The following is a 27,035-nucleotide window of genomic DNA, read 5'->3' on the forward strand; positions in this document are numbered from 1 at the left end:
CATTATATATTGTTTTAATGTTTGATACTTTTTTAAAGTTGAAAATCATAAATAAATAGTTCTTTGTTCCAAATTATCACATTAAGAACCGTCAAATTAAGACAGCTGGGGCTTCCTGGCTGGTTCAGTGGTAAAGAATCCGCCTGCCAGTGCAGGAGATACCGGTTAGATCCCTGATCCTGGAAGACCCCACATGCTGCAGAGCACCGAGGCCAGAGCACCACAGCCTTTGAGTCTGTGCTCTAGAGCCGGGTGAAGCTCTCATGCCCTACGGCTAGTGCTCTGCAACAAGAGATTCTCACACGCTGTACCTAGAGACAGCCCAAGCAGCAACGAAGACCCAGCACGGCCAAAAATAAATAAATGAATAAAATTATAAAAAGGATGGGTTTTGAACTGAGATAAAGTATTAGGAATTTGTTTATCTATTCTTGATTTAAAATACCTTATAACATTTAGTATCTTCAACTCATACTGGACTTAAATCATTATTATACGACAGTCATTATTACCATTAAGTAGACACTGTACATTATAAGCTAAAAGATACTAACTGTTTTTGCACGGCCATACTGTTCAGTATGGTGCATATGAGTAAGTAGACATCAGAAATAAGCAGATTTTACACTTTTTAAAATAAATGTTAGATAAATACAGTATATCCTAAGCTTAAGCTAACATGTTTATGGTTTTGATTAAAATTTCTGGCTGGTTTTACTGATATTCTCTATTATTGAATATTCATGTTTGTGTGAACTGACTCACTTTGTCAAAATAGTTAAACTGGTTATTTGGTTATAGTAGGTTTTGACAAAGCATATGTGTCAAGAAGACAGTTTTATAGGAAAATAATTGAAAGTTGAAGCATGACTGATCTCCCTGCTAGGTAGTTACCAGACACAATAGTGTGTCCACATCTGTAAGGAAACCTGTCTTGAATAAACTCTTTTAACCATGTTAAATAGATATTCCAGAGTGTTTTTCTTCTCCAAAAATTCTTTCTTTTACAAAGCACCTATTATCCAAGAACTGTCTTTGGGAAATGATGCTGTTTACATAAAATCTGATGTTCTTGGAAGGCCCAATAGTTCTTGAACCCCAATTCACATAAAGGATTCTTATGTGAATTGCTCCTCTGAACCTTCCACTAAAGTCTCATTAAACTCATAGTAAGAATTTCATACAGGCCCACTGATCACTTCAGTTCTTGATTAGACACCCTCTTGGGACCAAACTTGCCAAGATAAGTTTCTTCCTATTAGACCACATGTATGATAGAAACACATTATTTTTTTTTTGAGTTATAAATAAATAAGCCAGGTGTACATTAGAGTTTTTGGGTGACACAACCAAATGCTGATATATGAAGTAAAAAAATTTTGTGGGAATTCACTGAAGCACATAATTTTAAAAAAATACTTAAATTTGAGTTCATACTTCACACAAGTGTTGTACGAAGCACATTTTCAAGCATGGTCTCATTTAATCCTTTCAACAGCCTTTTGAGTTATATAAATATCTCCATGTTATAGGTGAGGAAACTGGTTTCATGAGGATGTCTTAAGGATGCATAGCTGTTATAGCCAGAATGTGAAGATAGGTAATTAGGAACTTCAGAACTCATCAGTACTACACTTAATGGCATTTAGAGCTTGAACTCTACTCCATATTAATGAAAATTGTCAACGGCAACTATACTAACTAGTCTCTTTAAGGAGTAAAGGTTGGGGAGGCACACCTTTAGCAAAATCACAGGCTGGACTGAGATGCAGCCAACAGTCATTAATGGAAAACTTTTGGATAGAACCCAAGTTCAGTGCTATGTGGAAACACTGGAGGCACCTCTTGCCTCTTGAACAACCCATCAAGAACCAAATTACAGCTGAGACCTTGTACCTTTCACAAGCTAAATACTTAAACAATTGTTCCTTGCAGTATTTTGGTCTCTTTCAAGTTTGGAACAATTAGATAAGAAGACCAAAAGACATATTAAGATGTTCAAGGAGAATACTGCACATTCAGGTTGAATGTTATTGGGATTTAGAGAGTTATGTTATGAGATGTGAATTGTATATCAGCAAATCATTGAACAGATTTTTTTTTTTTTTGATTGTGTGCATATCCATTCTGGATAGGGAATAATGAACTCAAAACGAAAGAGCATGCTTCGGGGAATCTAGAGAACTAGGAGTGACTTCAGGCTTTGCTTTTAATTATCTTTGGATTATAGTCATGTCCGACTCATTGCAACCTCATTGGCTGTTGCCTGCCAGGCTCCTCTGTCTATGGAATTTTCCAGGCAATAATACTGGAATGGGTTGCCATTTCCTACTCTAGGGATCTTCCTGACCCAGTGGTAGAACCCGCTTCTCTTGCGTCTCTTCCGTTGGCAAGTGAACTCTCTACCACTAGCACCATCTAGAAAGCTCTGGATTATTGGATGACTCGCGTCTTATCTACTGAGCACTGAAGCAAGGATTAAAAGCACAACTCTAGAGTGAGGGGACTTGGTGTGAGCTCTGGTGTCTCCAGTCTATTAACGTGATGAACTTGGTAAAGTCATTTAATTTCTTTGTGCCTTGAGTTCTTGCATATGAAAACTAGATTAATAGTATCCACATCATAGGATTTTTATGAAGTTAATGACATGCAGTATAAAGTGTTTAGAATGGTGTCTACGATATAGGAAGTACCATGCATTAGTGATTATTTCATTATTATTTTAATTGTTATTCTCACTACTATTCTTATTTTCTTTAAACCTCAGGTTTTGCAACTAGAAAATTAGGGGGTGAAATTCATCTACTTAAGATCATACTTTCAGATTTGTACACATTTACTAAATTTAGCATAAAGCTCTTCTAATGATTTTGTGAGGTATTGTATGATATAAAAGTATGAAAATTAATATAAGCTGCAAGTGCTTTGTGTTTTTAGGGCAAAAATAAACACAAAGCAAACACAAAGTTAAAAAAAAGAAAACCCTGTGATTGGCAATTGAAGAACATCTTATTAAGTGTTCAGTTCTCAAGGATATGGAGGTTTAGGTAGATAGTAGGCTTTGCATCTTTTCAAAATTGTGACATTTGAATAGGAGTGGTTCGGAAGTTGAATGAGTAAGAAGGTGAGCAAGGCATTTGTTAAGCATCAGGAATACTTAGGAAGTATTTGCTATGCCAATAATGTTCCAAGCACTTTACAAATGTTAGTCTATTTAATCCTCAAGAAGCTAAATAACTCACCCAAGATCATACAGTGGGTGGAACTGTGTGTAAGCTGAGCTCTTTGGCTTCTGAGATTTTCCTTTTATTATATTTTTTGACTGTGTTGTGTGGCACGTGAGATCTTAGTTCCCCGACTGGGAACCAAACTTGTGTCTCCTGCATTGGAAACACAAGGTCTTAACCCCTGGACTCCCAGGGAAGTCTCAGTTTGAGCTTTTAGCTCCTTTGCCTCACTCTCTGAAAGGCTTCAAGAAAGGTATGAGATTACATGGAATACTTAGAATATATATTGTATAATTAAATGTGGCCAGATCATAGGGTTTGAGGATAAGATGTATTAAGGGGAGATAACTGGTGAGTTAAACAAATAGTCTGATCATTATCTTAATATAGGTAAGAATGTAATTGGAATTTGATTAGAATGGTTACCATAGTAATGTTGAGGAAGCTATTATGTTGGAGGAGATCTTAGCCTCTTTTGGTCAGGGATACTTTTGAGAATCTATTAAACACTGGATTTTCTCTCCAGAAATGTGCAACATTCAACATTGCCATAAAATTTCAGGTTTCATAAACTCTTTAATTTATTTGATGCTTTACACAGCTTGGTTTTTCTCCCTTATAATAATTGAATATTTTCATAGACGTCTACAGTGTATCTTTATATTTGTTTTGTGTTTTTGTGTTCTGTGTTCTCTTTCAGTAATCATATTTTTAATATTTCACTTTCTTTAGATACCTGCTCTTTGCTTACTAATGTTTACAAAATTATAATTTCGGCATGTTCTTGACCAACTTTTATACTTTGTGAACTTGCTGTATGAATAAATATAAATAAATAATTGCAATGAAATACCTGTAATTTTCTCGCTTTGTTGCTTGAATACAAAAGTGTTAGTAGACCTTGTGGCCAGTAGATAGTTTCTACTGATCCACAGCATTCTGTGTTAATTCACAAATAATTTGTTGTTTCAATAACTGTATCTGGGGTGGGAACATTATTTGCTTAAAAAAAAAAAAAATCCTATTTGCAAAATGCAACTGAAATAACCTCTTGTGGAGAACCAGATCCAAGATTCTGTCTTTGCTTCTAGAACATATTTTAGTCTCTTGAGCATGGAAACCCTTAGGGTAATTAAGAGATGAGAGGTAAGGGAGTTCAGAAGAGGTTGGGTGACTGATTATCATTTATTTTGTTTATCATTTGGTGTGAGAGTAATAATTGGGTCCCCCTTGGTTATGTGGGGAGTAAGCATTGCCAATACCTACGGGAAATTGCTCTAGTAAAATTCACATGCTATTTAGGATTTTAATGTTTGTAAAAAATACAGTCTCACCTGGTAGTTTCGTGAGCTGAACTCAAATTTCACTTTCATCCTGAAGTAAGGAAAATTAGTTCTTTTCTTTCTTTCTCCTTTTCCTTTAACTTCCCCCTAAACTTTTACTCCACTTAGCACCGTTAAAGTCTCCATTACAAAAGGAGAAATCATTTCTTTGTGCAAATATACAAAAATCATGATTTTTAACCAGTTAGTTTTGAAGAAGGAAGTTAGAAAACCAATGTTAGAGATTTCTGTATTTTCTCAGACTTCAGGCTTATAAAGGAAAGTTGCTTTTAGTTAGTCAGTTTGCATTTATGTAATGGATAATTTTGTAGATTTTGGGGAATGAGGACCTTTTAGATTCCTAAAAATAATTGACAATATATATATCCCTGCATGTGGGGCTTCCCTGATGGCCCAGTGGGTAAAGAATCTGCCTACAGTGCAAGAGACACAGGAGACAGGGATTCAATCACTGGGTTGGGAAGATCCCCTGGAGAAGGAAATGGCAACCCACTCCAGTGTTACCGCCTGGAAGATCCTGTGCATGGACAGAGGAGCCTGGTGGGCTACAGTCCCTGGGGTCACAAAGAGTTGTACAAGACTTAGTGACAGGGGTAAACCTTCATATATGTGCTTTGATTAAGGAAGGAGATATTATACTGAAAGTGAAATTATCATATAAATGAGACATGGAAAAGATCTAGATGCTGGGAAAGATTGAAGGCAGGAGGAGAAGGGGACGACAGAGGATGAGATGGTTGGATGGCATCACTGACTCCGATGGACATGAGTTTGGGTAAACTCCAGGAGTTGGTGATGGACAGGGAAGCCTGGTGTGCTGCAGTCCATGGGGTTGCAAAGAGTTGGACACGACTGAGCGACTGAACTGAACTGAACTGAGGCATATCTCTTTTAAACACTTAAATTATTTAAAATTCTATTTTATGAAAGTGTATCAAAATTGTATTATACCTTTTCTCTTTGTAATAGTTTATTGTCTGGTAATGTAGAATAAGATATTTATGAAGTGTGGAATGTATATCATTATGAATGCCATGGATATGTCCTGCTATCCTCTCGTGCTGTTGTGAAACATGGAACTCTACACACGAATGCTTAGTCATGCCCGACACCATCCTTTTTTATTTAGTATTCTGAGAATGCCTCCATTCCCTTCCTATGGAGTAACGGGCACAGATGTTGTGGTGTTCTCAGCCTAGCTCAACTTTTGATTACTCAGCTTCTGAGTGTGTAATTGCACTGTGGTTGGTGAAGATGATGGGATCCAGAGCAGTGAAAAGTGGAGTGTTATCATGTTTCATGGGATTTAAAAAATACACACACAACTCAGTTGTTAGAGTAACATACACTGGTATACCATTTGATGAGTATGTATGTGTATGATTACTTTTCACTGGATGTATCCTTTATCTTACACTTGTATTAACCTGTGAATAGTTATACTTTTAATCATGATTATTTCTTGAGTAGGGATATAAGGCAAGCCATGATGTTAAATGATGTGGTAATTAAAAAAAAATAAATACTGTGCTTCTAAATAAGTCTTCCAGTTGTGAATTCTGCACGTGACTTTAAAAAAGCACTAATGGTGCTACTTAAAGATTCACCATCATGCCCAAATGACTATCCTGAACTTGAATAGTGAAAAATTTATGAAACTGAAGCTTTTGAGATCTTTTAGGGAACCATGACCCAAAGTCATATATCATGAGAATTGTGTTGCCCTGTTTGTCATTCTATATGTGCTTAGAATAGTTAGATAACCTAGTTTTTAGCTATTCTTGACAGCTGCATTTCACTATAAATTTTTCATTTGTGTCTACAAGTAAGATTTGAATTCATTCTGACTGGTAGTGATAGCTTGTCAAACAGATACTAAAAAGAGAGGAAAAGAAATCCTGAACTCCTTCTGACACTTTGAGATGCTGAGGAAGTGTTAGCCTATTAAGTCTCAGATATCTCAAGTTTAACAATGAAAACAAAGTCTTTTTTACTGACACATACTTCAGTAAATGTGTGTGTGTATATATATATATATATATATAATCTTAATAGCATTCTTATAAACTAGAAATGTTCTTTTTTAAGGAAACGTTTGAACGGCTTCCTGAAATTCCAGAGGATAGTGCTTTATGAGCTTAAAAGCACCAAAGGACTCTTGTACCAATATGGTATTGTTTTTATTATTATGGGGTCAATTTTACATCACAGATAGCAACAGACTTTGTATCTGATCCTCGCACGTGGTATTGAAACATTCTGTCCTGGGGACTTTCCTGGCAGCCCACTGGTCAGGACTCTGCACTTTAGCTGCCACTGCTGAAGGTGGGGGTTCAGTCCCACATTGGGGAAATCCTGTGAGCTGTGTGACGTGGCCAAAAAAATGAAGCTTCAACGTGAAGTGACTTAAAAAAAAATTGAGTACTTCAAACTTTTTGTAGTGATTGTTTCCCCTTTCCTTTCCAGTTTCCTTTGTTGCTCCCTTTTGACCGTGCCTGTGTGTTTATCTTGGGAATTGTCCTCTAGCCCTCACCCCACCATCTGAGATTCTTGGTCATTTTCTTGTAATGACAAGAAATCTTCTAATGACTTTTAAAGACATATTTATAAAGTTTTCAGTTTGAGTTATTTTGGCCCTTGATTATCCTTTTTATAATTACATACGTACTTTTAGATCTAAACAAAGCCATTTTCTCTTTCTTCTTCTAAAACTACAGATCTTCGACTTATGATAGAATAAATCCATCATTTATTTAATAAATCCAATAAATCAGTACTAAGTCAAAAATACTGTAAGTTGAAAATTTATTTAGTACATACATCTAGTCTACCAAATATCATAGCCTAGTCTGCTGCTGCTGCTGCTAAGTCGCTTCAGTCGTGTCCGACTCTGTGCGACCCCATAGACGGTAGCCCACTAGGCTCCTCTGTCCCTGGGATTCTCCAGACAAGAATGCTGGAGTGGGTTGCCATTTCCTTCTCCTAGCCTAGTCTAGCCTACCTTAAATGTGGTCAGAACACTTACATTAGCCTACATTGGGCAAAATCATCTAACATAAAGCCTATTTTCATTATAAAACATTGAATATCTCACATAATTTATTGAATACTGTATTGAAAGAGAAAAACACAGTGGTTGTTAGAGTATCATTAATGCTTGGCTGATTGGGAGCCTGGGTCAAAGAGAGTATTATACTGAATAGCACTACCTGGGCAAAGATCAAACTTCAAAATTAGAAGTACAGTTTCTACCAAATGCATATCTTTGGTGTGGTGGTAAAGTTGAAAAATTAAAAATCATATGCTGAACTGTTGTAAATTGGGGACTATCTGTACTTCTAGTGCCACAGAAATTTTATCCAAATTCTGAGTGAATAAGGAGGAAAAAAGTCATTTTTGCATTCATTCAGAAACATATTGATTGACTATCTATCAAATGCTGGGGCACTGGACTTAAACTTTCAGTGGGACTTGATCATTATCTTTCTATTTAATTATTCTGATTTTTTTTTGAATAATGATGATTGAATCATTAAAGGTTGAAATTTAGTGTTACCTGTAATTTGCAATTGGCATTATAATCCCAGCAATCTATTTCTTTAGTTATTTGAGAATTTTCTTTATGCACAAAACATGTGCTGCTTAAGAGTGGAAAATCTTTCTTAAGAGTACTTCTTTATTGAGGAAGGGAATGCAGTCTGTTGCAGCTTTATTATGAAATCAGACGTTCTCCATCAGATAGATTAAGAACTGCATGTTTGATTTAAAATAAAAACTGACAAGTACATTTTAAGGATAAATGAAATACATGAAAATGAAGTTTGAGAGGGTACAATTGTGGGTGGTATTCACAGAGCATTCCAGGTTTTAAATAGATGTGTGAAGATCATGATTTGGGGAGTACATATTTGAGGTGCAGAGAATCGGGACCTCCTGTATGCTTCTGTATTATTCATATGAGTGGGTGGTTCTTAGAAAAGGCAGACCAGCAAGTATGGATGAAACAGGTCTGGGCCTCAGAGGGAAGCACCCAGGGTAAGCATTACTAGAACACTGGGAGGCCCGGAGGGCCCAGGGTTTCACGACCGAGTCCATGGGGACTCGGGGATGCAGAGCGAGAGAGCGGGCAATTAAGGGCAAACCTGGGAATTTAGCTTCTGCCCCTGGCTCTCTGGAGGGTGACTCTGAGGTAAAGTATTTCAATCTTTGCTTCACTGTGGCACACAGATATAAGGCTATATGCCAAATTCATTATTTTTTAAGCAGTTATGCAAAAGCGGTAACATGGTAACATCCTTAAATTGCCACTTAGGATTTACCTCATTTGATATCATTAGGTCATAGATTTGCCATTTCATCAAGATCTTTCAAAGAAGAGAGAGTCTATTCATTTAACAAAAAAAAAGTATTTTGATGTCTGTAGACTACTTATAACTACCGGGGATAGGGACCATGGGTGGGCACATGGCATAGAAAATGTGTGGGCACCTATAGCTGAATAATGAACTGGAAAGAATTGTGTGTGGGCATAAATTGATTTTTTTTATATTAACTTACAAGTTTACGATTGAAGATTAAGGCACACATTATGTTTTTCAGGTTTGCTATTTTAAATGCACAGATTTCCAAAGTTTACATTTATTAACAAATTTCTAATCAAGTAGTTCAACTCCAGTTCAAGTTAAATCCTTCCTTATATTTCATGTCTTAGGCTATGGAGTTGAGAATTTCTGAATGATAAAGTGTGTCTTGGGTTAAATAAAGTTTTAGAATCCCTGGATACTCTTCATTCCTAAGAGATAATTACTATGTTCATAGGGATATGCTCAGTTGGGAGATAAATTCATCTTGTCTTAAAGTGTCTTGTTTGTTTCTTGATTTTTATCTCCTCCTGTGACATATACCTCCAGAGAAAAAGAAAATGTTCAAGGCAAAAAATAAATAAGTAAAAAGCCCTCTATGTAAGTGGATCCAAGTGAATGGAATTTGATGCATTGCTGTAAATTTACTAGTCCAGAGATTACTATAAATACCGTTTGGTGAAAATATTGCTATAGCCATTTCATCTAGTTCTGAAATTCAGTATAGCTTAGGTACCTACTGGTGTAAATGATATGACTGTCTTTATTTAAAATCAAGACCAAACAAAATTAATCAAACAAAAAAAGATCACTATAGAGTATACCCTTTTAAAATAATGCATCTTCAATTATATATTAAGACATTTAAAAATATATAATTTAATTTAAATATCTAAACTAAAATATCTAATATTTAATTTAAATTCTTAGTTTAAATATTCAATACCATGTATCAGTGCCACTAAATATAATTTTGTTTTTATCTTGCACATGTATAATATAATTTATTATTGGCCTTACCGACATGTTAATCACAGAACTTGTGCACAGAACTTTTAAATTTTAACTAAAAAATCATATTTCATTTTAGCTTTAACATAATGCTGAGATATTCTGAAAATTAAAATAAGACTGTTAAGTAATCTTTCATGTTGAATCATTATTGCATAATTCATTATGTAAGCCACTTGCAATTTTTCTAGTAATTAAATGATCTGAACAAAATATCACAACTTCAAAGGAGTTTTGTGATAGAACAGCCCACGACCTCATGTGGAGCAAGCTGTGGACCATGTCTTTGAGTCCTATTCAAGAATGTGTAGTGGCCAGAAAATAAGAAAAGCTGTATGTGGAAAGGATAGGGAGTAGCTATATATTAATGAATATTTTTAAAGGAAAATTATTTTGAAATTCAGACAGTTAAAAGAGCTTCTGATTGTACCATTAAGGTGTACATTTTCATTAGTTACTGATCCCTTGTTGTTGGAAAAATAATTATTTGCATTAATTCACATCTGATCTTTATTAAAGAATTGCATTTAGTACATTTCAGATTTAGGTTCAGAAAGTACTGTGTATGATAATATGTTTTGTAAGTCTCCAGTACCAGACTGCCCTTTTATTAACATTTTGGGGACGTTACATAAAATACCATTGTGTTGTATGTTAATATGCATATAAACATTCAAGAGAACCAAATGAGGTGTTCAGTCTGCTAGTGAAATGATCAGTACATATACACTGAATACATTTTAAAGCTCACGACCTATGTGATAGTATTCAGAGAGGATGCATGAAGAGGTATCTGCTAAGGATCAATGAGGTCCTCATAGCAGTGGACAGAAAAAGCAACAATAAGTTAATAATTGAAGTTTTATGTATAAACCTAAGTGAAGAATTTTTTTAGCTTAAGTGGGGCCGCATGTTTCTCTTTATAAGATTAATAGTCAACCGTACTTGAGATGGACAAGCATATTTTAGTTTGACAGGCATTGATATCTACAGTGGGCTTCCCTAGTGGCTCATTGGTGAAGAATCTTCCTACTAAGCAGGAGAAGCAGGTTTGATCCCTGGGTCTGAAAGATCCCCTGGAGAAAGAAATGGCAACCAGTTCCAGTAGTCTTGCCTGGGAAATCCCATATGGACGGAGGAGCCTGACGGACTGCAGTCCATGGGGTCTCAAAGGGTAGGACACAATTTAGCGACTAAACAACCACCATCACCAATATCTATAATGAAAGCCATAGGCTTTCAAATAAACAAGTGATGAATAGCCACAGGAGTAGCATAAGTAGGAACCTAGTAAATACCTTTCTACAGTTTTTCTTAAAGGCCAGCTGTGGTTAATCTTTAAGCTGTCCCACACAACATGTTTTTTGCATATAGACATTCTGTGCATGGATAATAAATATGTATCCCCATACTGATAGAATGTTTTTAAACCTAGGAGAATGTAGAGCAAACCTAATTGCTCAGTGTTAGAACCCAAAGAAAATTTAGTGAAAAATCACTAGAATTTCCTTTTATGCACCCCATCACTTTGGGCTTCCCTTGTGGCTCAGTTGGTAAAGAATCTGGCTGCAATGCGGGAGACTTGGGTTCGATCCCTGGGTTGAAAAGATCCCTTGGAGAAGGGAAAGGCTACCCACTCCAGTATTCTGGCCTAAAGAATTCCATGGACTATATAGTCCATGGGGTTGCAAAGAGTCAGACACGACTGTGTCTTTCACTTGTCACTCTGTTTAGAAGTAGGATCAGGCTCCATGGATTAAATTACTGATGATGGAGCTACTTTTGTATATTGTAGCTGGAATACTGTATCTTGCAATTAGCATATTCTGTTTTTTATTACTTACTTTCAAGACAGAGTCATCTAAAGAATTAGATATTTATTCAATACTTTAGAGAAAAGAAGTGTGTGACTATAGATAAGGTTTCTAGGAACACAAGCATAAAGACTTTTTTTTTTCTTACTGCTTATATCATCTCTTATTTTCTTTAAATTTTGCTGTTAGGTTTTGCAGTTTAACACTTTGCCATCTATCTAAAGCAAAAGCTAATGATTATACTGCATAGCACGCTCTTTAGAGTCTGGCTCTGCTTGTGTTTTCCTTCACTCACTTCTCCCTGACCCTTGTCACTGCCTAGCATGGAATACAATGTGTGCTCCTGCTAAGTTACTTCAGTTGTGTCTGATTCTTTGGGACCCTATGGATTGTAGCCTGCCAGGCTCCTCTGTCCATGGGATTTTCCAGGTAAGAATACTGGAGTGGGTTGCCATTTCCTCCTCCGGGGGATTTTCCTGACCCAGGGATCAAACCTGGGTCTCCTACATTGGCAGGTAGGTTCTTTACCACTAGCGCCACCTGGGAAGCCCAATGCAGTGCATAGAAGGTGCTTTAAAGACTTGATGGCCAATCGATTGATTGATTGATATTTTTAGATTAGAATAGTAGTTTGTGACATATACCTGTGTCCAGGAGGGAATAAATGGAATGCCCGTCTGTGGAGGCCAGGCAAGTGTGTTTTAAGTTGTTTGTGACATGTGATCTCCTTAAGCTGTTCTCTTAGCATGTGCTGGTGTAAGTATCTCAGGCAGGCCTTGTGCAGACAGTAGCCATGTGAAATATGGGACAGAGTTGCTCCTGGACACATTCTTATTACAGAGAGAGATGAAATAGAGGTTTGCACTTGCAGAGAGACATTGTATCTGCTGCTGCTGATTGACATCCTGGAGCATATGTTTAGGTGGGGGAATTAAACTGCCTGTTCTGTTTGTCTTTACTTAGGATATAGATAGGTCAGTGAATCTCAGTCTGAACTTCACATTAATATCCCCGGGCTTCTGTTAAAAACCTGCCACTGTCCTGGCCCTACCCGAGACAAGTTAAAGCAGAAGCTCTAGAGGCTGGGCCTGGCATCATTTATTTTTAAAAGCAATTCCAACGTGCAGTCATTTTTGAGATCGTTTGAAGTTTTGCAGGAACTGAAGTGGAAAGAGAAGAAAGAGTGAAGAATATAATTTCCACCACTCACCCTGTTCTCATTTACTTGTTCAGAAGGCTGCATCACTGTTCAATAATAATGGAATATAAGCCATTTATGCAATTTAAATATTCTAGTAGTGAAATTAAGAAGAGGAAGAGTTTGAAATAATTTTAATAGGACCTATTTAATGTAGCCCAATAGATCTTATTATTAAAACATGTAATCAGCATAGGAATGTTAAAAGAGATATTTTCCCCCTTGTATCAAGTGTTCTAAATTCAGAGTGTCTTACAGCTTCATAACACTGCTTGGTTTGAACTGACTACTCTCCAAGTGTTTGACCATCATGTGGCCAGTCAATTCCATACTGGACAGAACAGATCTGGAGGGTGAAGTGCTGGAAGATAGACCAAGAGACCTAAATGTAGTGTTGGTTTTGCCACTGACTAATCCTGTGACCTTGGACAGTTCACTATTCCTCTCCTTTGGACTTCATTTCCTTCATGTTTACTATGAGGGGGTCAGCAGTTGGTCTGAATTGAGAGTTTTCTAATTTTACCCCAAAGGGCCCCAGGATTTTGTGAGCTCACTTTAACAGCCATCATAGGGAAGAAGGGAAACAATCTGCTTTAGGTTCTTATTTCCTTTGGATATCCTTACATTTCTGGGTGTCATTTTGTTTGAGGAAACAAAAAATTTAAAGCCAAACCAAGATTTGAAAAAGTCACTTGGCTAAATGTTTTCCTATGCCGGTGGTTCTCTCTTGTCAGCATTTGTAAGACTTTTCCAGGAAGAGGTCAGACGGCAGGTATCCTCCTTTTCCTTCCAGTGAAGGGAGGTGTCACCATGACAGTGACTCGTGAATATTTCTTGTCAAATTGTAGGAATTCCTTCAGTAGTGGTCACAGTGGCTCAGAGTTGAGAAACAGAAAGTCAGGTACCTGGGTCTACCACAGAGTGATACAGGTCACCTATGGCTACTGAGGCAACCTCATAGCTGTGTAAGACTGACCTCTAGCCCAACTCTCAGGGGACCCTGACTCTGAGGTGTGGTCCACTTAGTCAGCCAGAACCCAGGGCTAGGAATACTCTGGCTGCAGGCTTTTTTGACTTGGAATGAGTTTCGCTACTGGTGAGTGCCTAATTGACAAGACCTTCAGTAATTGTTACATAGATGCCAATATTGGATGCATGTGACTTTGGTTCCTAGACTTTTAACCTTCCTCCCTATCAGATAGCAAGGCTTCCCCGGTGGCACTAGTGGTAAAGAATCTGCCTGCCAATGCAGGAGGCACGGGTTTGATCCCTGGGTTGGAAAGTGGCAACCCACTCCAGTGTTCTTGCCTTTGACAGAGGATCCTGGCAGGCTACAGTCCATGGGATTGCAAAGAGTTGAGCATGACAGAACACAGACGAACACACATACTCTATCAGATAGATGAACACTCTGGTGGCATCAACTAATAGGAAAGAGACATATCTTATCCTATCCAGTCAGTGACATGGGAGCACAAGCCCAGCCCAGCATGTTGTCTGCAATTAAAGACTTGGTAATTTGTGGCAGGAATCAGTCAAGGACTTACATGTCCCATATTTTAGCTACTTTGCTTTTATTTGACAACAATAACAAAAAAGACACTGAATGGGAATTATGAAGTACGGAAAGCTGAGAAGGTTTCTGGTTATTTTTAGGATGCTTCTAAGAAGTCTTTGGTGACACCGTATTCTTAACAGGCAATTTTGAGAAAATTGTTTTAGAGTCAGCCCAAACATCAACAGTTATTTCAGAATTTTTATTAGCATGTGCAAACTTGATTCTTCCAATCTTGGCCTACTCATGTATCAGTGAAAGTGACTTGTGGTCATCCTCAAGGCAAAGGAAGGAAGGGGAAATTCCATTTTGTTGTATCAAGTGTTGTTGTTGTTCAGTCTCTCAGTGATGTCTGATTCTTTGCAACCCCATGGACTGCAAAGGCTTCTCTGTCCTGCACCATCTCCCAGATCTTGCTCAAACTCATGTCCATTGAGTCATGGTTGAATGATATCATCCAACCATCTTATTCTCTGTCATCCCCTTCTCCTCCAGCCCTTGGTCTTTGCTAGCATCAGAGTATTTTCCAATGAGTAGGCTCTCCACATCAGATGGCCAAAGTATTGGAACTTCAACTTCAGCATCAGTTCTTCCAGTGAATATTCAGGGTTGATTTCCTTTAGGATTCACTGGTTTGATCTTCTTGCTACCCATGGGACTCTCAAGAGTTTTCTTCAGCATGACAATTCAAAAGCATCCGTTCTTTGGCATTCAGCCTTCTTTATGATCCATCTCTCCCATCCATACATGACTACTGGAAACACCATAGCTTTGACTATAAGGACCTTTGTCTGCAAAGTTATATCTCTGCTTTTTAATATGCTGTCTAGGTTTGTCATAGCTTTCCTTCCAAGGAGCAAGTGTCTTTTAATTTCATGGCTGCAGTCACTGTCTGCAGTGATTTTGGAGCCCAAAGAAAATACAATGAGTTAATGGAAGAAATGTTTTCTAAGCACATTGGACTCTTTGGTCCACGAAGTTTTTGTTCAGTATTTGGCACAGGTCTGTTTGTAGGACGTTGGGTGAGAAGAGAAAGCAAATAAATGTGACCTTTGTATCACTGATATTTTCTTTATGAAGCCAAAAGGTGCACAAATACACAAATATTAGCCCACTCTTAGTTTTGTCCTAGAAAACTTGTCTCTGGCTGACCGCATCTTGGTTCCCTGCAGGCCTTGCCATCTGTTTAACTGGTTAAGGAGCCCATCCTATCAGTGTCTCTATCATTTGGTTGGAAATAGAGACCTCTGACTGGCCTTTTCCCTCTTTTTTCTCACTGCTGTTTATTTGGAACCATTTCCAATATCTCAATGCAGGTGGCTTTACCTTCGCCAGTTACCTTAGGAATAGCAATTACTGGCAGGTAAGAGATGCAGTGAAAGGTGGGAGCATCTGTTATTGCAGCGATCTTGGCTTTGGGAGAGTCTAGCGACTTGGAGAAAGTCTGATTCATGAAGGTCACCTGGCCTGCTCTCCTTTCGCCTCTCACCTTCTTAAATGCTTCAGCTCTTTTTTAACCTTTGATCCATTTTTAGTTTAATAAGGTCACTAGTATGTGGTGGTGCTAAAGGTAAAGAATCTGCCTGCAATGCAGGAGACGCAAGAGTTATGGGTTTGATCCCTGGGTCGGGAAGACCCCTGGAGTAGGAAATGGCAATTCACTCCAGTATTCTTGCCTGGAGAATGCCATCAACAGAGGAGCCTGGGGGCCTACAGTCCACAGGGCTGCAAAGAGTCAGACACGACTGAGCGACTGAACACATAGAACAGTGTGTATGTGACAGAGACCCAGCGCCTAACAATAAATCAGCCTCCTTCCCTTCTATGTTCCTGTGATTATTGCTTGACAGTTTTGCAGAGTCACTTAAACCTTGACAGTTGTCCAGTTCATACCTTAGAAACTCTCTAGGGGGAAAAAAAATAGCTCATGGTCTTACCCCAAGTGTCCTTTTGAAGTTTCCTCATTTCTACCCCTATGATACCTCTGGGGAATTTTGAGTAGCTACCAGGTAAGGTTTTTCTAATTTCAAACCTAATAGAAAGACCCAGGTAAAGATATGTGGCCCCTGAAATGTTTGCACATTTTGTTAGGCAAGAAAAGAAGGGAGGAACAACCCAAAACCTATGGGACACTGTAAAAGCAGTGCTAAGGGGAAGGTTCATAGCATTACAGGCTTACATCAAGAAACAAGAAAAAAACCAAATAAATAACCTAACTCTACACCTAAAGCAATTAGAGAAGGAAGAAATGAAGAACCCCAGAGTTAGCAGAAGGAAAGAAATCTTAAAAATCAGGGCAGAAATAAATGCAAAAGAAACTAAAGAGACCATAGCAAAGATCAACAAAGCTAAAAGCTGGTTTTTTGAAAAAATAAACAAAATTGACAAACCATTAGCAAGACTCATTAAGAAACAAAGAGAGAAAAACCAAATTAACAAAATTAGAAATGAAAATGGAGAGATCACAACAGACAACACTGAAATACAAAGGATCATAAGAGACTACTACCAGCAGCTCTATGCCAATAAAATGGACAACTTGGATGAAATGGACAAATTCTTAGAAAAGTATAACTTTCCAAAACTGAACCAGGAAGAAATAGAAGATCTTAACAGACCCATCACAAGCAAGGAAATCGAAACTGTCATCAAAAATCTTCCAGCAAACAAAAGCCCAGGACCAGATGGCTTCACAGCTGAATTCTACCAAAAATTTAGAGAAGAGCTAACACCTATCTTACTCAAACTCTTCCAGAAAATTGCAGATGAAGGTAAGCTTCCAAACTCATTCTATGAGGCCACCATCACCCTAATTCCAAAACCAGACAAAGATGCCACAAAAAAAGAAAACTACAGGCCAATATCACTGATGAACATAGATGCAAAAATCCTTAACAAAATTCTAGCAAACAGAATCCAACAACATATTAAAAAAATCATACACCATGACCAAGTGGGCTTTATCCCAGGAATGCAAGGATTCTTTAATATCCACAAATCAATCAATGTAATACACCACATTAACAAATTGAAAGATAAAAATCATATGATTATCTCAATAGATGCAGAGAAAGCCTTTGACAAAATTCAACACTCATTTATGATTAAAACTCTCCAAAAAGCAGGAATAGAAGGAACATACCTCAACATAATAAAAGCTATATATGACAAACCCACAGCAAGCATCACCCTCAATGGTGAAAAATTCAAGGCATTTCCCCTGAAATCAGGAACAAGACAAGGGTGCCCACTCTCACCACTACTATTCAACATAGTGTTGGAAGTTTTGGCCACAGCAATCAGAGCAGAAAAAGAAGTAAAAGGAATCCAGATAGGAAAAGAAGAAGTAAAACTCTCACTGTTTGCAGATGACATGATCCTCTATATAGAAAACCCTAAAGACTCTACCAGAAAATTACTAGAGCTAATCAATGAATATAGTAAAGTTGCAGGATATAAAATTAACACACAGAAATCCCTTGCATTCCTATATACTAACAATGAAAAAACAGAAAGAGAAATTAAGGAAACAATACCATTCACCATTGCAACAAAAAGAATAAAATACTTAGGAGTATATCTACCTAAAGAAACAAAAGACCTATACATAGAAAACTATAAAACACTGATGAAAGAAATCAAAGAGGACACAAACAGATGGAGAAACATACCGTGTTCATGGATTGGAAGAATCAATATTGTCAAAATGGCTATTCTACCCAAAGCAGTCTATAGATTCAATGCAATCCCTATCAAGCTACCAACGGTATTTTTCACAGAACTAGACCAAAGAATTTCACAATTTGTATGGAAATACAAAAAACCTCGAATAGCCAAAGTAATCTTGAGAAAGAAGAATGGAACTGGAGGAATCAACCTGCCTGACTTCAGACTCTACTACAAAGCCACAGTCATCAAGACAGTATGGTACTGGCACAAAGACAGAAATATAGATCAATGGAACAGAATAGAAAGCCCAGAGATAAATCCACGAACCTATGGACACCTTATCTTTGACAAAGGAGGCAAGGATATACAATGGAAAAAAGACAACCTCTTTAACAAGTGGTGCTGGGAAAACTGGTCAACCACTTGTAAAAGAATGAAAGTAGAACACTTTCTAACACCATACACAAAAATAAACTCAAAATGGATTAAAGATCTAAATGTAAGACAGAAACTATAAAACTCCTAGAGGAGAACATAGGCAAAACACTCTCCAACATAAATCACAGCAAGATCCTCTATGACCCACCTCCCAGAATATTGGAAATAAAAGCAAAACTAAACAAATGGGACCTAATGAAACTTAAAAGCTTTTGCACTACAAAGGAAACTATAAGTAAGGTGAAAAGACAGCCCTCAGATTGGGAGAAAATAATAGCAAATGAAGAAACAGACAAAGGATTAATCTCAAAAATATACAAGCAACTCCTGCAGCTCAATTCCAGAAAAATAAATGACCCAATCAAAAAATGGGCCAAAGAACTAAACAGACATTTCTCCAGAGAAGACATACAGATGGCTAACAAACACATGAAAAGATGCTCAACATCACTCATTATTAGAGAAATGCAAATCAAAACCACAATGAGGTACCATTACACGCCAGTCAGGATGGCTGCTATCCAAAAGTCTACAAGCAATAAATGCTGGAGAGGGTGTGGAGAAAAGGGAACCCTCTTACACTGTTGGTGGGAATGCAAACTAGTACAGCCGCTATGGAAAACAGTGTGGAGATTTCTTAAAAAACTGGAAATAGAACTGCCATATGACCCAGCAATCCCACTTCTGGGCATACACACTGAGGAAACCAGATCTGAAAGAGACACGTGTACCCCAATGTTCATTGCAGCACTGTTTATAATAGCCAGGACATGGAAGCAACCTAGATGCCCATCAGCAGATGAATGGATAAGGAAGCTGTGGTACATATACACCATGGAATATTACTCAGCCATTAAAAAGAATTCATTTGAACCAGTCCTAATGAGATGGATGAAGCTGGAGCCCATTATACAGAGTGAAGTAAGCCAGAAAGATAAAGAACATTACAGCATACTAACACATATATATGGAATTTAGAAAGGTGATAACGATAACCCTATATGCAAAACAGAAAAAGAGACACAGAAATACAGAACAGACTTTTGAACTTTGTGGGAGAATGTGAGGGTGGGATATTTCAAAAGAACAGCATGTATACTATTTATGGTGAAACAGATCACCAGCCCAGGTGGGATGCATGAGACAAGTGCTTGGGCCTGGTGCACTGGGAAGACCCAGAGGAATCGGGTGGAGAGGGAGGTGGGAGGGGGGATCGGGATTGGGAATACATGTAAATCCATGGCTGATTCAAAAAAAAATAATAATAATAAAAATAAAATAAAATAAAATTAAAAAAAAAAAAAAGAAAAGAAGGGAGGGCAAAGAAACAAAATGAACAAAATACTCCCCAAGTGCCAGAAGTCTAATGACTTCATTTTTTTCTTTTTTCTCCTCTTCATTTAACTCTTGAACTTTGTTTTTCTTTATTTTATACTATGCTTTGATGTTATGCTTTTTTTTTTTACTCTTTTTTTATGGCATGTGATTAACAGGTCTTTTATTTGTGGTAAATTAGAGCAAGCAATTAGAATAGTACATATGCAGTATTCAGTACACACAATAAAAATCAAAGAAATTCAAAACCTTGTATAAGACAAAACACTGGAGAAAAAAATCATACAACTTAAGATATATAGTGGGAAAGCCCTCTGCTCTTTTGATTATAGTTTGTACTCTGTACCCAACAGGACTTATCGCACTTACCAAAGTAACACAGACATTTTAGTAATGGGTGTATTTCAGAAGGTTATTAATATTGGTTTTTACAGCACTATGACTAGAAGATCCCCTGGAGGAGGGCTTGGCAAACCACTCCACTATTCTTGCCTGGGGAATCCGCATGGACAGAGGAGCCTGGAGGGCTACAGTCCATGGGGTTGCAAAGAGTCATACATGACTAAGCGACTAAACACAGCACACATGACTATGTAGACACTGTTCACAGCACAGCCAAATAGTGTACTAGATTTGTAATTCCTTTTCTGTGTGCATTTTGTCTTTCATTTCACCTTTTGCTTTTGTATCATATACCTGTTCTACTATAAGCTATTCCAAATAATTTTTGAAAATAAAAGTGGTCTTTATAAGAAATATCTCTCAGGATTCATTGCAATTTCTATTCTAGAAAGTGATTTACTCATCACTTTTTAATTATGAAGCCCTATCTTAAGTACTTTCTGGGAAGCAGTGTGGCAAAGCTGTTAACACAAGTATTCTGGCATCAGACTGCCAGAGTTTACGCTCAGTGGGTCTACATATAAATCACTAGGTGATTATCTTGGGCAAGGTGCTTAAGATTTTCATCTCAAGTTTCTCCCCCCGAGTAATGTTATAGGGACCAAATAAGTTTATATATAAACACTTGTGCTTATGCCTTACTCTTCTTACAGCTTTATTGTTGTGTCTGACTTTATTACCCAAACAATGCCTGACATAAAATAAAGCACTCTATAAATGTTAGCTACTACTGTTACTATTTACTTTAGTGATTAGAGAAGCCCTCAGATAGATAGAAGCCCCAGTTTACAGGTGAGATTGTTGTTCAATTGCTAAGTCGTGTCCAACTTTTTGTGACCCCATGGGCTGCAGCACACCAGGCTTCCCTGTCCTTCACCAACTCCCGGAGTTTGCTCAAATTCATGTCCACTGAGTCGGTATGACTTAACTGAAGCCAAAGGAGGTTGTTTAGCTTCCCAGGGTCATGTAGCTGGTGAATGCTCAGTGCCAAGGTTTGCACCCGGGTTCATCTGACCATGAAAGCCCTGCTCAGGCCACTGCTACTTCATCTTGGTAGCATAGTTCAATAGATATGCTTGGATTGTTAGGAACATCCAGCTTGCATCCATTAGTACATATTCATTTCCTGATTTTTCTTTTCTCTTAAGTAGTTGTAATTTCTCTTGGATAACAAATCTGTGCTGTTAGATTGCACACCATGTCTTGCATAGGTCTACTCTAAATCTTGCTTTTTTGAGAGACACTTTTAGGAGGTAAGCGGCCTAGGTTTAATCCATAACATTAAGAGAGGAGCTTCATCTATGGCTGAAAAAAAAGATAAAAAAAAAAAATTTGACTCAGCTCAAGCTGAACAAAAAAAAAAAAAAAGAGAGAGGAGCTTCATATGGAGTTCTTAGGCGTATGGCATAATGCACATGGCCGGTGAAAGTTAACAAGAGACAGTGTTTGTGCTTCTTCCAGATATTTCTAATAGGTCTGAGTTATCCTGTAAATGAACCCTTGTGTAAAATAAAGAAATAATGAGTTTCCCCCACTGAAGGGCTTATGTGCCATTTATTAACTGTTATAATACGATCTCTGATCGTGGACCTTTGGATGTCCTGGCACGTTGTAGGAATTTAGTGACTATCCTCTGGCTGGATGAGTGGATGAATGTATTCAGAGATGTGAAGAATGACAGTAGCTGCAAGAGACTGTCTTACTATTAAAAAGGCAGGTGCATGGTTGGAAGAGAGTATGTTTGGCTCTAAGTCTGAGCAATAAGTGGGATTTGACATTACATCATATGGCTTCTCTGGAGGCTCAGATGGTAAAGAATCTGCTGTCAACGTGGAAGACCCAGGTTTGATGCCTGGAGAAGGGAACGGCAACCCACTCCAGTATTCTTGCCTGGAGAATTCTATGGACAGAGAAGCCTGGGGGACTGTGCCTCTAACAGTTACTTTCTTAGGGCTTCTCTGGAGGCTCAGATGGTAAAGAATCTGCCTGCAATGCAGAAGACCTGGGTTCAATCTCTGTTCCTAAATGCCAGTGTCTCCTCTCGATGTCATACTGTCCTCCTGCTGTTCAAGTTTCCTTTCATACATGCATTTACATGCACTGATTTTCTGTTTGATATTCAGTGTGTTTTTGCCTTTTCGGTCTCAGATTCTTGCTCTCTCCTTAAACAGTGAGTCAGTCAGTTTACTCAGGGATGTGACTCCCACTGGTTGGAAATCTGGTCTGGCAGGCTGTGTCTCATTCCTCTTATCCCAGTAGAGGAGCCTACTTTTTAGTGGAGAAACATCTTTACCTGAGTCAAAATTGAATGGATGGATGGATAGTAAGTCTTTTCTTTTGCTTTTCTTCTGCTGTTTCACCTAACAAACAAATAACTCTTGTTTTTGTTATTCACTCCATCAGTAGCTTTTAGATGCATGAGATAGGTACTGGATGAATAAGAACTGTACATTTCCTTTCAGCAGTCACATTACATCTTGAATTGAGGAAGGCAGTCTTTAGTTCTTCATAGCCCTGGATCATATTTTAATATGAACTTTAAAAATGCTCCAATAGGTGGTGAGTGATAGGGATGTATATTTGGTAGTTATTATTGAATCTTCTGTTGTTGAGTTTCGACTAATGTGATCCTTTGATTTCTTCTCTTTCAGCTGTCCCATTTCCTCCAAGTCACCGGCTTACGGCAAAAGAAGTGTTTGATAACGATGGGAAACCTCGTGTGGATATCTTAAAGGCACATCTCATGAAGGAGGGCAGGCTTGAAGAGACCGTTGCATTGAGAATAATAACAGAGGGGGCTTCCATTCTTCGACAGGAAAAAAACTTGCTGGATATTGATGCTCCAGTCACAGGTAAGGCCTGAGGACGGAGGCTGTCCACTTGGAACCCACACTTGCTGTTTATAACTTCAGATCAAAAGTCCTAGATACCACTGAGTCTTCAAAGACCTTCATCATCTTAATTGTTTACTGCCAAATCTGTACATCAGGAAGTAAGGATTTTATACATATGTAACAATAACTTTATTTTCATGTAGTAAATAGCCATATGATGTGATGCTCTACAGAGTGGTGTACAGCTTAGAGGTGATGGAGATGTTCTGGAGTAAAACCTTAACTAAGTGATATTTTGTCAGTAGAACTCTAGCTGTCATGAAGAATAAAAGGTATTCATTGGGAAAGATCAGACAAAGCATAGGAATATTTCCACAGTGGTTACATGACTAAGTTAGAGCAGTGTTTCATCTCAGACTAGGATCACTGTCGTTATCACCTGGAAACTTCTTAAACATACCATCTCAGCCCCCACCCCAGAACTATACTGCACTAGATTTTCTAGGGTGAAACCTAATGATCTATTTCATCAAGTCGTATAGGTGACCCTGATGCACATTAAAGTTTGAGAACCAATGAATTTCAGGAAGAAGACCAAATTTCTCTCCTTCCTATAGCATTCTGTGCCTCGAAAATATGTCTATTTTTTGAATGTTTTTGTTCTTTTACTCCTTAAGAGCAGATTCATACTTTGCATAAGTGGAACTTCTCTTAGGCCATAAAAATTAAATCTTGTCAAAAAGTTTAGTATGGTATAGAGTGTTGGTTAGTAGAGACTTCTCAGGTATACTTTGTGAAGTTTGCTAAATTTTCAGGTATTTGTTTTTAGAGAAGCTTAAAAGCATGTATTTTCCTCCAATAATTATCATTCTGGCAAAGGGAAAAACTTAAACATAGGATTTTATCCTTTTATAAATAAAAAGAACTTTTGAAATATTTCATATATACTACTGATTGCTTCTTTCTTCCAAACCTTCATATACTTTTAATATTATTGGCCTTGAAATATATTTTTGAAGGTGACTGGTTGGAGCAAGATAAGCTCTCTTTAATATCAGACTAGACCTTCTTTGATCATAATACCTCTGAATATTCCTATTCCAAAGAAATTGACATATATATTTTGTTTTGGGTTAGCCATAGTATTTCTTTTATTTGTAATTCAAAAAAATAATGAATGCGTTTGGGGCCAGGTAGCAGGAGAAATCGACTCCAGTGGAAAGTCAGTGTTGGACCAGTGGTGAATAAATCAAGCTATATACTTACCTTGTGTGCATGACAATGATCCCCATTTTCCATGTGTCAAAATGCAGTCATGCATTATTATCTTTGACTTAGAGACACTGTGGTCATATAAGAACAAAACAAATATGAATATGCTTTACTTTCTTAGATACAAAAATATGAGAAAACTTATCATCTAAATAGTAGTGTGGAATCCATCAGCAAAGAAGCTACCTTAAAAAACTGACTGTAAATTCCACCAATAAATAGATGGCAAAAGAGTAGCTTTAAATGATCTCTGTATCATTTGGATTATTTGGTTTTGGTAAGAATGAATGGCTTAATATTTTATTATCATATAATGTAATATAACATGATAAATGGTATGTGTTATAATATCATGATTTTTTTCTCCATTTCACATGATAATGTGTGACTTCCAATGGAGAATTCATGTTAGACTCACTAATGAGCCAGTAGGTATTAATGAAGGTGATAATTATAACTAAAAGAAAACATGTGAAATAAGCATTTAAGGGAATATATTTCCTTGGATGCAGTCAGCTCATCTATGTGATGAGGCTCTGTCCTAAAAGAACACATAGCAGTCTGTAGAAGTTGAATTCGTGATGTTTTATCCCTGAACCTTTCTGGGGTCTATTGACTAACTGCCCTCATGTTCAACAGAGGTTGGGCGTCATTCTTTCTAGAGAGATAGCAGCTGTCATTTTGGCAAATTTCAGAACATAGATATGAAGAGACTTTAGAAATCAGGACTCAATGCTGCATAACTTTCCCTGGGGGAGAAAAAATACAAAGTCTTTTAAATAGTGACAGAAGCAGCTATGGAGACATCACAAAATAAGTATCACTAGTGAAATATAACCCAAGCAGGAAAAACCTTTCATTAGAGAATTGTTTTATTTCTTGATGAAGGCATGATTCTAAGGAACCTCTAGAAGATTCCATTGCAGTGATAGCTTTCCCCCTTTTCTATAAAGATATGGAATAAAAGTGGTAGGGGTAATTTATTTTAATATTTCCGTTAAAAGGGGGGAAAAAAAACCTCTTTTGCATATAATTTACCAGAAAGCTAAATTCATAGCTTTGCATTCCAACCCATGAGCTTGCAAGCTGAAACACAGAGGACTGCAAAATAAGATCAGGGTGTTCTGATTGGAGAAAATTACTGTGCCTTTGCATTTCAAGATAACTTCTTAGAATTTATTTGTAGCATTTTATGATATATGATTTTGTTCTGAGATTTTGTTTCATCTGGACAGCTGAACATGGAACTAAATTTTTATATTTAGGACATTTATTATTTGAATAACTGAATCAATAAAGTTATACTTTATTGACACTAGGTTATGTGATAAAAGGCATAGTTTATCCTTCTGAATCTTCAGGGTAGTGAATTCTTGATATAGTTCAGAATTCCACACTTAAGTAAAATGGAAACCTTAAGAAACAATTCAGAGGAGAAAGAAGTGGAAGAGGAGAGGGAGAAAAAAGAAAATATTCGAGTTTATAAATGAGAATCTGTGAAAAAAGATTAAAGGGAAAGAACCAAGGACTTCACAGAGAAGCAAGGACTTCTAATGTAGGGAGAAAAAGCCTGAAGCCTGACCATACGGTGGTTTTCAAGTGGTATTAGAAATAGTCTCTCACTTACGTATGTCAGATTCCTAAAATGTAAGGTGAGGGTGTGGGTAGGAACTGACCAGTAACTTTCTTGTTTGGAATTCAACTTGAACTGGAGCGGGTATGTAACATCACAAAACCAAACAAATGGCAAATATTTCATAATTATGCACACAGTCCACTCCCCAGCTTTCCCTCTTCTTTTCTTTCCTCTTATTTTTTTATTAATAAAACCATTTCACTCTTAGATGTTTAAAGAGGAGTTGTGCTAACATCCATGCATGGTTTGCTCCCACTTAAAGAAAAATCCAGATATTAGTGCCCTGTTAATTTGAAATCTGGACTCTTATTTCATTCCTTTAGCAGTTTTTTTCATGTTTAAAGTTACAAAGCTGTCCAACTTCCCTCATTCCCTCCCCTTCAATTGTTTTTCAAGTGGTAAAAAGTTTGTGTTCATTTAGGATTTTTTCCTTTAAAATTCTGTACTTTTGATTTTGGAGAAAGACCAGGAAACTGCCTAGTCCCAGTGTGGCTCCTCCCATGTGTCCCCTGGGGAAGGAGATAAAGCTCTCTGTACCTTACCCTCCTGAAGCATAGATTTAGATAAGCCAGGAACCGTTGCCATGGGACTAGAGATGAGGATTAGTTTTGGGTCCCCAGTCAAAACAAGGGAGGTATGAGTCACATTTTGCTCTTTTCTCTAAACTAACTTGCTTGATAGGAATGATGGCTGTTTCAGAGATTTAATTTGGTTTGTGTTTGTATATTGGAGGCATTTTGTGAAGGAAAATATTTTCCTTCTTTTTGAATCTTTCTTTTTTTTTCTAAATTGAGTTGAAGTTTTCTGTGTTCCTTTGCAAACATACAAATGGATCATTAAAAAATGTGGCCAAATATCTGTGTGGCAACTTGTTATGAGCTGAATGTTTGTGTCCCCACAATAATCATATGTTGAAGCCTTAGTCCTCTTTGTGACGTTT

General features: G+C 37.4%; 1 protein-coding gene across 2 annotated transcripts in view; it reads left to right on the forward strand.

Moving 5' to 3' along the window:
* PPP3CA (protein phosphatase 3 catalytic subunit alpha) overlaps nt 1-27,035 on the forward strand; it is a 315,119-nt gene that overhangs the window by 142,136 nt on the left and 145,948 nt on the right. For both annotated transcript variants that reach the window (XM_043871132.1, XM_043871133.1), the window contains exon 2: nt 23,005-23,205. In XM_043871132.1, the coding sequence (XP_043727067.1) occupies nt 23,005-23,205 (201 nt within the window). The remainder of the gene's footprint in view (nt 1-23,004; nt 23,206-27,035) is intronic.

This window comes from Cervus elaphus, chromosome 17, assembly GCF_910594005.1.
Source record: "Cervus elaphus chromosome 17, mCerEla1.1, whole genome shotgun sequence".
NCBI classification, from domain to species: Eukaryota; Metazoa; Chordata; class Mammalia; order Artiodactyla; family Cervidae; genus Cervus; species Cervus elaphus.